General features: G+C 39.1%; 1 protein-coding gene across 1 annotated transcript in view; it reads right to left on the bottom strand.

Moving 5' to 3' along the window:
• Positions 1 to 5,874: 5,874 nt before the first annotated feature.
• AlkB (alpha-ketoglutarate-dependent dioxygenase AlkB) overlaps positions 5,875 to 13,358 on the bottom strand; it is a 50,247-nt gene continuing 42,763 nt past the window's right edge. The window contains exon 5 of the mRNA XM_074177053.1: positions 5,875 to 6,241. Coding sequence (XP_074033154.1) covers positions 5,947 to 6,241 — 295 coding nt within the window. The 3' untranslated portion in view covers positions 5,875 to 5,946. The remainder of the gene's footprint in view (positions 6,242 to 13,358) is intronic.

Below are 13,358 nucleotides of genomic sequence, written 5' to 3'. Positions count from 1 at the left end.
TTTAGCCTATTACCAAAAAGGGCAAGAAAAATCTTCCAAATAACTTTAGACCAGTCGCTTTGCTATCAGTGATATCAAAAATCATAGAGAAAGCTGTAAACCACCATATCTTTAAATATTTGGAAGGCTTTGAATTTTAAGTGATCATCAATATGGCTTTCGGAAGCAAAGATCAACAGGCGACCGTCTATCGTATGTCACCCATATTTGGAAAAACACAATCGAGAAACATGGAGGGTCAATAGCTGTTGCGCTCGATATTTATAAGGCCTTTGACCGTGTGTGGCATGAGGGTTTGCTGGCCAAACTTCGATGCTATGGCTGGTTGGATCATTTTTGTGTATGACCCTCCAGCTTCCTGAAAAAACGTTCCCTGCAAGTGATGGCCATTGATGGGTATCTCTCGAATACTTTTACCATCACCGCTGGTGTTCCCCAGGAATCTATATTGTTTCCAACCCTCTTTTCATTGTATATCAACGACTTATTGAGAAAAAAAACAAAAATCCAATATATTGCTTTGCTGACGACAGCACATTGTCTCGTCATTCCAGGCCATCGGCTGCGGATGCACATCTTCATCGGCAGTAGAAGGTTGCATATTTTAATGAGGATCTAGAAGTCATATTAAATTAGGGTGAAACTAAACAGGTTCAATTCAACGCCACAAAAACCCAAGTGTTGGTTTTCTCCAAAAAAATTAATGTCTCCGAACCAAATATAATGCCAGGACAGACAATTCCGCTATTTGCTTCGATAAGTTTTTGGGAATATTACTGGAGTTTTTTTACAAACACCAAACCGTCAATTTTAACACCCCGACACGTTATTCGATCATCAAGTGATCATCTTCAATAATTTTATTATTTGCACGTGTTGTTGAATGATATATCCGTTCATGATGATTTAGCGAAACCGATTGAATAAATGACAACTGATTTGACAGATCTAGCTTCAACAAGATGGCCGTTATCAATTGTCAAAGTTCGGAAGTCCCTGTTGGAAGACCATATATATTACTGAAATGTTTTGCAACCTGTAATATTTTCATGCAACTAACGATCGAAAAGGTAAATTTACTACCTGTAATATGTACGACTGCTCTTTCTGAACCTTAATAAAATATATATATATATATATATATATATATATATATATATGAAATCTACTTTTATCAACTAGTCTAGAATGCAAATGAGACTTTGCCGAAACGTTGTGAAAATAATCCTTATGAGGAGAAAATACACAGAACACGGAGCGAAACCTGAGAAAACAGCTCATCATACTTTATCCGTGAGAATCTTCGAGTTAACATATATATATATATATATATATATATATATATATATATATATATATATATATATATATATATATATATATATATATATATATATATAGACAAAGAAGATTTTATCGAGTGTGTATGATATACAAATCAAAAAATAAATAATTAATGATGAGGCCAATAGCCAGAAACACGTGTCCGCGGTTTGCCCCCCCTTTTTGGAGTGTTATGTCCATTAATTATTTATTTTTTGATTTGTATATATATATATATATATATATATATATATATATATATATATATATATATATATATATATATATAAACAATTCCTTGGAGTTATTTGGGATAGCAGCGAAGCGCAAGTGTACTCTTATAACATTATATTTCCAATATTTCGACAATGGTTATTGTCATCATCAGGGAGCTAAGATGATAGATTCTGAATTAATACAGAACTTAAGTTAACAGACGAATACTTACAATGTTAATGAGATTGGTCGCAATTGAGTTGAGTTAAAATTAAAATATGAACGTTGTGATATAGGGTCCTCGGTAAATTCTGTGCTCGGTAAAATTTGTATGAAATGTTTCAACATTTCACTACATTTTTCATAAGAGGTATACTATACGAAAAACTTATGTTTTACAAATTATACCAAGTTTTAGTAATTGTTGTAACCACATAAGAAAGTGTTTTCTTACGTTTACTTACTCAAATTTGTTTTTCGAATATTCAAACTAATCGCTATTCAATAAAAAATTTAGGCGTTATAAATTTTTTGTGGTAACAATTAATAAAACTGGGTATAATTTGTAAAATATCTGTTTTTCTTATAGTATACCTCTGGTATAAAATGTAGTGAAATGTTGAATCATTTCATACAAATGAAAAAATACATGGTGTTCCATTTTAAAAAGTTGAATTATGCCTGTTTTGAAAAAAATGAAACTTGACCGGTTTTACCAATTAGCCGAAACTGTCATAGTGATGTTTACTAATTCCTAAAAAGAAGCCACTTAATTGTTGTAGACATGCGGGTGGTGAATTAAAAAAATATTGTCTGGAAAATAGGTTTTTCTGGAATAACTTGGCAATACCGCAATGGAAATTCGAAAAGAAAAATACCTTAGAGAGCTAAAAAAATATGGAATCTAATGACGTATTCATATACTGGTGTTCTATTTGAAAAAAATATAACTTTGATTGGCCACGCTTGGCAGAATCACACAGTATGCGAGAAAATAATTTTAAAAGATAGTATTTATCGATATGACTGCAAAAAAAATGAGCAGTTCGAAAAATTGTGTCCTCTGATAGCAATGGACCGAGGGAATCTTGTTGACTCACCCTGTATATACAGCGTGACTCACGGTCGATGGTAGCTTAGACTTTTATGGTGAACGCAATGCAGGATTTTTTTGAAAATTTCAAATCGGGCATTTCCTTACCGGTTCTATCGATCTGAAATATTTTCAACATTGCGGCGTTGCCATTATCATCAAAAAGTCCTTTTAAATAGAACATCCCGTATATTAACATTGCTCTTTTATTATAATATTTTTTGTTGATAATATCCTATACCTATCTCTATCGGTTTTCGAGATAAAAAATAATTTGTGCTAAATATGGTACAAAACATAGCCCTAATTGAATTTAAGTGCATCAGTACTCTCAATTCATGAAAAGTTAATATTTTGATGATAGTTTGGACAAACTCGAAATATTTAATTAACAACAAATCGACTCCATTACATACAGGGCGTGCTAAAATTACTATTATTTCCATAATGCATAAAAGTTTATTTTTCCAAATGAAACCTTGTATATTAGGTACTCAATAAATTGAAAGATGATGAAATATGCTTCAAGATGATATAGCATGTCTATATACCTAAATCATTAAGTTTTCTTAATGAAGTCACTTCTTCTGGAAACATTATTTTTTTAAAAATTTGGTATAAGGTAGCAGTGGAATTATCAAGCTTATAACTTGTATAACATGATGTACTTAAGTACCATTCCGTGTATGTTTTGGATCATATTTAACACACATAATTTTTCTATCTCGAAAACCGATAGGGATATAGAACATTATCAACAAAAAAGGATTATAATAAAAGAGCGATGTTAATATACGGAGTGTTCATTAATCTACGGGGTGTTCTATTAAAAAAAAAGTTGCCAGGACTTTTTGATGGAAGTGGCACCGCCGCAATGCTAAAAACTTCAAATCGATAGAAAAGGTAAGGAAATGTAAGATGTGAAATTTTTACTAGTAATACCACTAGAGGTCAAATTATTTCCGAGCTCATGAATATTTTGAAAGTTTCCCGAGTCGCAGACGACGGAAATTCGACCTCGCGTGGTATTCGGTAAGAAAATTTCACACCGAATTTAAAATTTATTTTTCCATTCTCAACAATGCAAATTATTTTCTTCATCAAGTCACCAGCGAAACATAAAATGTGTGGTCGTCTTGATTGTTGAGTTGCCATGGTAACTGAGTAATTTCTACTCATTGTAGTTGCATGGAAATACCATTTCGAAATAGAAAACAGTATATTCTTCAATTTTACATAAGTTTTGAGTAACTACAAGTGGAATAAAATTGTTTTTTTTGCGTTTTTATTATTGTGGGTTATGCGCGCTTCAATTGTATGGAATTCATAACGAGCCCGTATGAACATCCGGAGTGCCAGCGATAGAATGGAGAAGGCCTATGACCTCGAAGCGAATGCTGGAGGATTCGAAACCGGTGACCTAGTTTGACTGTACAACCCTAAGCGATGCCGTGGTTTATCACCGAAGTTGCGGAACTCGTGGGAAGGTCCATACAAAATCATAAAGAAGATAAATGACCTCGCCTACCAAATCCATAAGCCACCTCGAGGAAAGCCTAAGGTCGACTATTTTAATAAATTGGCTCCTTAGGCTGGAAATCACGACCAAGTTCGCGCCCTCAGTCCACCAGAGGGTGAAATGACGTTCCAGAAGTTCATGTCTTTATACTCGAACGGACAGAAGGTCGTACATATGGTAACTCGAGAAGAGCCACGAGACCTTTTCAAGGTTCCAGTTGATTACGCACTAGACCACTGTGTGGTAGAGTATCGCCAAATGTCTGGGGGTATCGCTGTGGTATTCAACAAGTAATTCGGTCAGCTCCAAACATTACGAGAACAGAATCCTGAAGTCGGAGAAGTGCTACAGTTGAAGAAGGGTCAGAGAAACATTTTCTACTTGGTGACCAAAAAGCATTCTCGAGACAAAGCGTCCTATGAAGATGTCTGGAGGAGTCTTACCAGACTGAGGGACACGATGCTCGACCAGAATCTCGTGGACTTGGCAATCCCGAAATTAGTCTCTGGGCTCGACAGGCTGGATTGGCGAATTGTGAGAAGCATGTTGGAAACGATATTTAGATCCAGCGGCATCAAGATTTTGGTGTGCGGTAACCATCTTCCACGACCGTGCATGAAGACTGTGGAATGTTACTTCCATCGAACTTCACAAAGCATATATGGGGAGTCCTGAGGGCGAAACGTCTTTAAGAAGGGGGCAATGTAACGAATCTGAAGCCGCCCCTGACCCATACGCCAGCCGCCGCCGGAAAAATTCTAGGCGAGTACCGAACAGACTACAGAATCTTACAATGGACCTCCACCGATATAAGGCCGGCTCTCGTCCAGAGAGGGCAGTTGAATTCAGAAAGTGAATCGAGCGGTTGAACAAGGAATTCCAATAGTGGAAATAAATTAAGCGTTAGTTGCTGAGTGTTGTAAATAAATTAGTTTGTGATAGTGAAACATTGTTGGAAATAAATTTGTTTAAGACAGTTAATTCTTCAATTTGTTACAGTATGAATGACCAAAAAAATAAAATATAAATAAAAAAATACATCTCAGCACAGTAACTGTAAGATAGTTGGTAAGATAAGTTAGTAAGATGGTAAGTATTTTTTGTGTCTATGTATATAGGCAACGTTTTAGACATCAACGAATTGGATGTTCATTTCTGAATGTTTCTAACTGCCGCAGCTTTTTTATGATAATTTTAGAACAAAAAAAAATGTAATGAAGAAGTTTATACATTTTTCGTTTGTGAAAGTATTGACCATTATATTGAAATTCTCATTATAATTTTGATTTTTTCAAAGAGTATCATTGAAAATTTATATCGTGGGATTTGCATTCAAGAATTATTTCAATCTCCTGCGATTCAAATCCAACGTGAATCGCTACTTTCACACAGGTACCGAGAGCGCCTCAAGGATTTTCCTGTAGTGTTTGTGTTCTGTCCTTGCAAAAAAATTTCAAAGAAATATATGTGTTATTGTGTCAATACCTTGTGGAACAGCATGTACATAGTATTTCGAGTATTTGTAAATGGTGGCTTTTCACATAAATGGCTGAACTAGGAACTTTGAGCAAGCACATAATATTTCTGCCCTTTATGGATTATTGAAATCTCTTAGGTTTCATTCAGGAACAAGAGAGTCTATCAAGTATCCTCAATTATATTTTTTTTTAATAATACACACATGTGACTCTGCTTATTTCAAACTCACTAAGAATCATTACGGTTTCTCTCTATCTTCTTTATTATAACATAATATTCACACTTACTGAATATTGGATTTTCAATCGAATTGCTATCATACAACTTGTCTCACATTAACATTAATTCTAGAGTGTTCAAGGTATTCACCGAAGGGTTTCCAATCGCTTTCATCTACTAAAAATTGCATTTCGTTATTGTCATTTTCCCATGTACAGTCGTTATTGATTTTCCAAGGAGTGATTTCGGTATGTATTATTTTGGGAACAGCATGGTAGGCCAACCTGGATTCTTTACTCATTATGACAATATCTCCACTTCTCAGGAATAATGATGTTGGTTTTTCTTCTAGAGTTTTTCCTCCAATTAAGAAAATAGCAGTCTGTCCAAAACTGAAATATGAAAAAAAATCATATCAGATTACATGAAAATTGATTACGTAATAACCTGAAAATATTTTTTTCTATAATGAATGGAAGAAATAAAAATTGTACGTGTTATTCGATCACTATTAAAACATTTTTCATTTGCTCATAATTCAGCAATTCATTGCATAGTGGTCTTTCAAGTCTCCTGAAAACATTGCAGTATCATGGGCTTATTTCATTTTCCCATCTTTTTCATGACACCCATTCCACCAATCTTGTTATCTGTACTAGTCGGTAAAAGTCCCTTGCTGGATATTTGTTACATTCTTCTGGACATGTTTACTGGGTTTTCCATAAATTGTTTGATTTCTGCGAGGTTCTATTTGAAATTTCATTTCGACATATTTAATACAAAAATTGTTTGGTTCCTGTGATTCATTGACTCACATTCGCTTAAAATATGACTAGCTATTTATGTCTCTTTGTTGCATTGTCTGCAGCCAAGATCTCTGCATCGTTAAAACAGTTCTTCACTTATCTTTTTGGACAGTCCCTTTCTGACCATTTTCCCGTGTGTGTTCCTGGGTATATTTTAGTAGTATTCATAATGTTTCTTATAGACCAACGTCCCAATTCAGTTCGGTACCAAAATTTTTTGGCACTGCATTGTTAGTTCAGGGCATATATCTGTACTCTAAGTACCCTACCAGCCTGAGAAAATATTGAACGCTCACTTTGTTAAGGCCAAAAATTAATATTTCTTGCACATTGCAAAATTGCATAGAGTCTGGAAGACTGTAATTCTGGGCTGACGGTATCATCGGTCCATATTTCTTTGAGAACGACGTTTGCCAGGCCATCACTGAACGGTGAGCGCTTCCTATCATCAAATTTAAATAAAACAAATTATGTGTGCGATATCAGCAAAATTTTTCATTTATTTGAAAGACCTATTGATGCAATTATATGTGGAATCGTTCAAATATCCGCCACGGCTTCTCTGGGTGAAGCGCATCCAAAACGCCCAATTTTCCATGACTCTGGCGCATAAATCAGGCTGAATTTGACCGACGGTATGCATTATGTTGGCTTTGAGGATCGTTGTGGTTTATGGCTCATTCGCTTACATCTGCGACTCACGAAAACCCCACAAGAAAATGTCGTTGTCTTGTCCTCGTGACTTTCATGCTGTTTTCTTTTGGAGAATTACACATTTTATAGAATGAAATATTTGTTATAGATTCACTTGTTGTTAAATAGTATATTTCCATTAACGTTATATCCATTTCCTCACATGCATTCAATGATGTATCTGCATATAAATCATTGAAATCCGTAAACTTAATATTTTATGTAACGAATTAAAGAATTAACTGTCTTAAACGTATTTATTTTTAACAATACTTCACTATCACAACTAATTTATATACACCACTTAGCAACTAATGCTTAATTTATCTTCACTGTTTGTTAACCGCTCGATTCGCTTTCTGAATACAGATTCCCTCTATGGACGGGAAGCAGGGCTTATATACCGGTAACGATCGTTCTAGATTTATCTAGAGGTCTCTGTACTCATCTATTCTTTTCGCAGCGGTTCGCGATGAGTAATGTGTTTGCTGGCTGAGATATCGGTCAGGGCCGGCTTCAGATTCGTTACATCGCCCCCATCTTAAAGACGTTTTGCCCCGAAATGTCATTCTTGGCGTGTGTCGATACCTGCAGGACTCCCCATATCTGAACTGTGAAGTTCGATGGAAGTAACACTCCACAGTCTTCATGCTCGGTCGTGGAAGATGGTTACCGCACATCAAAATCTTGATGCCGCTGGATCTGAAGATCGTTTCCAACATGCTTCTCACGATTCTCCAGTCCAGCCTGTCGAGCCCAGAGGCTAATTTCGGGATTGCCAAGTCCACGAGATTCTGGTCGAGCATCGTGTCCTTCAGTCTAATAAGACTCCTCCAGACATCTTCATAGGACGGTTTGTCTCGAGAATGCTTTTTGGTCACCAAGTAGAAAATGTTTCTCTTACCCTTCTTCAACTGTAGCACTCCTCCGACTTCAGGATTCTGTTCTCGTAATGTTTGGAGCTGACCGAATTTCTTATTGAATACCACAGCGATACCCTTGGACATTTGGAGATCCTCTGCCACGCAGTGAGCTAGTGCGTAATAAACTGGAACCTTGAAAAGGTCTCGTGGCTTTTCTCGAGTTACCCCATGTACGACTTCTGTCCGTTCGAGTATAAGGACATGAATTGCTGGAATGTCATTTCATCCTCTGGTGGTCTGAGGGCGCGAACTTGGTCGTGATTTCCAGCATAAGGAGCCAATCTATTAAAATGGACAACCCTAAGCTTTCCTCGAGGTGGCTTATGGATTCGGTAGACGAGGTCATTAATCTTTTTCATGATTTTGTACGGACCCTCCCACGAGTTCCGCAGCTTCGGTGATAAACCACGGCGTCGCTTAGGATTGTACAGCCAAACTAAGTCACCGATTTCGAATCCTCCAGTATTCGCCTTGATGTCATAGGCCTCCTTCATCCTATCGCTGGCACTCCGAATGTTCAGACGGACTCGTTCATGGATGTCGTCCATTCTCTGCCGAAGCTTGCAGACATAGTCTTCCCCTGCAGTGTCTTGTTCTGGCGGCATCCGAAATTTCAGGTCGCAAGAAAGCCGCAACTCTCGGCTCATTATAATACTAGCGGGGGTTTGGCTGGTTGACTCGTGTACTGCTGAACGATAAGCCAGCAGGAACAGGTGGAGGTATTGGTCCCAGTCTCTTTGTTGGTCATACCTTGGACAAATGGCGGTTTATGGTCTTATTCATTCGTTCCACCATTCCATCGGACTGTGGATGTAAGGCTGTGGTTCTGGTCTTTCGAATGTCCAACAGTTTACATATTTCTTGGAACAGGTTGGACTCAAAATTTCTGCCCTGGTCCGAATGCAGCTCCAATGGGACACCGAATCGACATATCCCTTCCTTTACCAGGACGTCAGCGACGGTAAAGGCAGGGCATAGGCATCTGCCCACTTGCTGAAGTAATCCATGACTACAAGGATGTATTTCTTCCCATGGTCGGACTCTGGGAACGGGCCGGCGATGTCGATTCTCTCAAAAGGACTACCTACGTTATACTGGCGCATTGGAGCTTTCAGTAGTATCCGAGGTCCGTTACTGGCAGCGCATACAGCACACTTTCTGCACCAGTCCTTGACGTCGGCTTGACAATTAACCCAGTAAAACCGTTGTCTTACTTTCTTGAGGGTCTTCGTTAGTCCCAGGTGTCATCCAGTGACTCCATAATGGATTTCTATGAGCACTTCCCGTCGTCTGCTCCTGGGTACCACCGTCTGGCACCTTTTTTCCCCACCGTCTTCAGACTCCAACACCCGCTTCAGAACCCCATTTTCCAAGTTAAGGAGTTTCATTGTGCCCAGTAGGACTTAACCGCTGGCGAATAACCTGTCTCCTGTCACGATGGTCTTAGGGTCGGTAAGGGATAGCTCAAAACAGGAGCGTTGATCAAATCTCTTTTCAACTTCTTGAATGAGTCTTGGCATTCCTCAGAACACTGGAACTGGATCTGTCCTTCTGTAAGTCGGGTCAATGGTTTGGCGATGTTGGCAAACCCTAGCACATAACTACGGTAGTAGGTGCACAAATCAAGAAAGCTCCGAAGCTGGTGTATGTCTTTTGGAATGGGAAAATTCTTAACTGCTTTGATCTTTTGTTCGTCCACTGCCACTCCTTCCCCAGAAACAACGTGGCCAAGGTAACGAACTTCTTTCTGGAACAGATGGCATTTCTTGGGACTAAGTTTCAATCCAGAATTCCTCAGACGCATGAATACCTCCTCCAGATTTTTTAAGTGATCGTCGAATGATTTTCCGACCACGATTACATCGTCGAGATACACTAGACACGGCTTCCATGAGAGCCCCTTGAAAACCGTCTCCATCAATCTCTCGAAGGTCGCTGGAGCATTACAAAGCCCGAATGGCATAACCGCGAACTGGCTAGCGTGTCTAGGGTGTCGTCGATTCTTGGAAGAGGATAGCTGTCTTTCTTTGTCACATTATTTAGCTGGCGATAATCCACGCAGAATCTTGTCGAGCCGTCCTTCTTCTTCACTAATACGACTGGGGAAGACCACGGACTGTCAGAAGGTTTGATGACTCCTTCTTTTTCCATGTCGCTGACTATCTTGTCTGCCTCTTCTTTCTTGGCCAGAGGGAGTCTTATAGCTGATTGCCGGATTGGTCGGGCATTCCCAGTGTCGATTCTATGCTGAACCACATTCGTTCTGCCGCCTTTCCCTTCTCCAATGTCGAAGATTTCCAGGTACTTCTTGACTAACTCCATCAGTTTTGATCGGTGAGTTGGTGGTATGTCCTTGGAGAAAATGCCAATTAACTTCTCCAACTCTTTAGGCAAAATGTTATCTTGGCTAACAGAACTGCGTACACTCCGTATCACAGAGGAATAGGACGAATAGTGCCCCAGCATTGTTCCTTTCTTCAAGGTCACGGGAAAGTAGTTGAATTCATGACCCTGACCGGGACAACTTCATCAACACGCAACAGGGTCTTCCCCAGTGCGATTCCTCGTCCAATTTTTTCATCGTCCAAGCGAGCCTCCAGGATGGTTTCAGCCTTTTCAGGTACGCACACGTCTTCAGCCAACAGGACCCTGATCGTCTCTTCGCTTCTTCCATGAAGCACCAGCTCTTCTCTGCCAACACGTAGGACGCCGTCTTGGAAATTCAGCTCGAGCCCTCTGAATTCATTATGTCCATTCCAATGATCGCGTCGTCCTCTATGTCCGCCACCAATACACGATGTTTCAATTTACTGCTGCCCAACACCAATTCAATTGGTAGTTCTCCAAGTTCTCCCCTGTAGCGGTGAGTAGCTTCCAGCTTGAAGGTTCAATTCTTGCCGGTGTTTTAGCAAAGGTTGGCCCAAGAATGGTTCTCGTCGCACCTGTATCTAGCAGCATGGTGCAAGGCTCGTTGTTGATGAGGCCATCTACGAAAACACCTTTGTCTTGTCGTTGGAGAACGGCAACATATGCGTTTTTTACGGGGGCTTGCTGGGTACAGGCCCACGATTGCCCCTTCTCATCGACCCCCTTTAGTTTTCCTGATTTGGTGTCGATTCTTTGAAAGCTGGACATTTGCTACGCACATGTCCAATTTTCCCACAGTTCCAGCATCTTATTTGTTTCCTCTCAGGCAGCACTTCTTTCATTACTTTTCTGATGGTGGCCTCAATATCTGCAGGCACTTGTCCATCTTCCTCGATAGCTCGAACTTTGCTCTGGCTCTTGCAGGATTGTTTTGCAGCCTCAAACTCCAGAGCGCTTGCCAGTGCATCCACGAGATGTTTGGGATGAGCTGGTGTCAAGGCCTGCCTTGTTTCTTGGTCGCGAAGTCCGTCCAAGAATGCCTGAATTGCTAACCGCTCCATTACATTTTCCGGTGTAGCAGGATATGCTAGACGAACCAATCGAGCTATATCGGCTTCAAACTCCTGTAGGGATTCTCCTGATTTCTGGCAGCGGTTCTTCAGCTGTGAATGGTAAACGTGTTCTAGGTGTGCCTGTCCATACCGTAGTTCAAGATGTTTTATAAGTTGGTCATAGTCTTCCTGCTCTTGGGCCGTGAAGGTTTGCAAAATATTCGTTGCATCTCCACGCAACGCCAATGTTAATGCTACCGCCTTTTCTTCTGCATTCCATCCATTTGCTCTGGCTGCAGCTTCGAATTGTCGGCGGTAATTTTCTTAGGGAGTTTTTCCGTCGAACTGGGGCGGCTTCATGGAGAGCTTTCCTGGTTCAGAACTGACTTCAACATCTTTCAGTTCCGGAATTGAGTTTTCGGTAACCGTTTCTGTGGGGTGGGCAGAAATGAAGATTTGGTTTCGGGATCTTCTCCTGATTCAATCAAGTTATCCCGCAATCTCTTCTGGAGTACTGATTTCTTTCCAGAACAATCTAGCTCTTTCTCCTCCAATTCTTGCTTCAATTCAGCAACTTTCAAGTCCACTAGGCGCACTTTTCCTGAACACATTTTGTCTCTTACTGTCTATTTTCCACAAAACGGAATATTCGAGTCCGAAACACTTATTTATTTTCACAAGTCTATTTTTCGCGAGAAAGGTCTATCAGTTTATGTTTCCGTAGTCCGGTACTGTCCACTTCGCGAAACACAATGAATCACCAGTCTCTCTGCGCGAAAGTTTTATAGTCAATTTCACCGTAATACAAAGATTGTCCACCAAGCGCTCACAAATTTATTTTAAAAATCCACTTCTGATCACCAATTGTAACGAATTAAAGAATTAACTGTCTTAAACGTATTTATTTTTAACAATACTTCACTATCACAACTAATTTATATACTCCACTTAGCAACTAAGGCTTAATTTATCTTCACTGTTTGTTAACCGCTCGATTCGCTTTCTGAATACAGATTCCCTCTATGGACGGGAAGCAGGGCTTATATACCGGTAACGATCGTTCTAGATTTATCTAGAGGTCTCTGTACTCATCTATTCTTTTCGCAGCGGTTCGCGATGAGTCATGTCTTTGCTGGCTGAGATATCGGTCAGGGCCGGCTTCAGATTCGTTACATTTATTTAAAAAAAGTTGAAATTGTTTATCCCTGTTTGATTCTCTTATTTTTTTGTTTGGAGGGATTATCACTATATCTCTATCTAAGTTAGGGATATAGGTCGAGAAGTTATCCTCAACCCAAGATTCATCACTCATCTGTAAATAAAATAAACATTTACATATACAATCTAACATATACATATAAATCTAACCTATTCATCTGTAATACTACTATATCTCGACGTGTCCATCATTTCTCGTTCAAAGCGTACTCGTTTTCTGAATGTCGCTCAATTCTCAAGTTCATCACATGAGGAACATATATATAGCGAAATGCTCATGTTCGATGTAAACACATTTGAATAATGAATGGCCATTGAGATATGGTGTTTGTTCCCTCTATCAGAACTGCTACTTATTCTATTTTCCTGAATATTAATTCTGATAATCCACCATCAATCACCCTTGTGTTGAAACATAAGTTGTAGGTTAATTAAATGTAAAAATGAATA

This window comes from Leptinotarsa decemlineata, unplaced genomic scaffold, assembly GCF_025532065.1.
Source record: "Leptinotarsa decemlineata unplaced genomic scaffold, Ldec_3_MD MMD2_tig00002159_RagTag_RagTag, whole genome shotgun sequence".
NCBI classification, from domain to species: Eukaryota; Metazoa; Arthropoda; class Insecta; order Coleoptera; family Chrysomelidae; genus Leptinotarsa; species Leptinotarsa decemlineata.
This window is presented reverse-complemented; position numbering and strand designations above follow the sequence as displayed.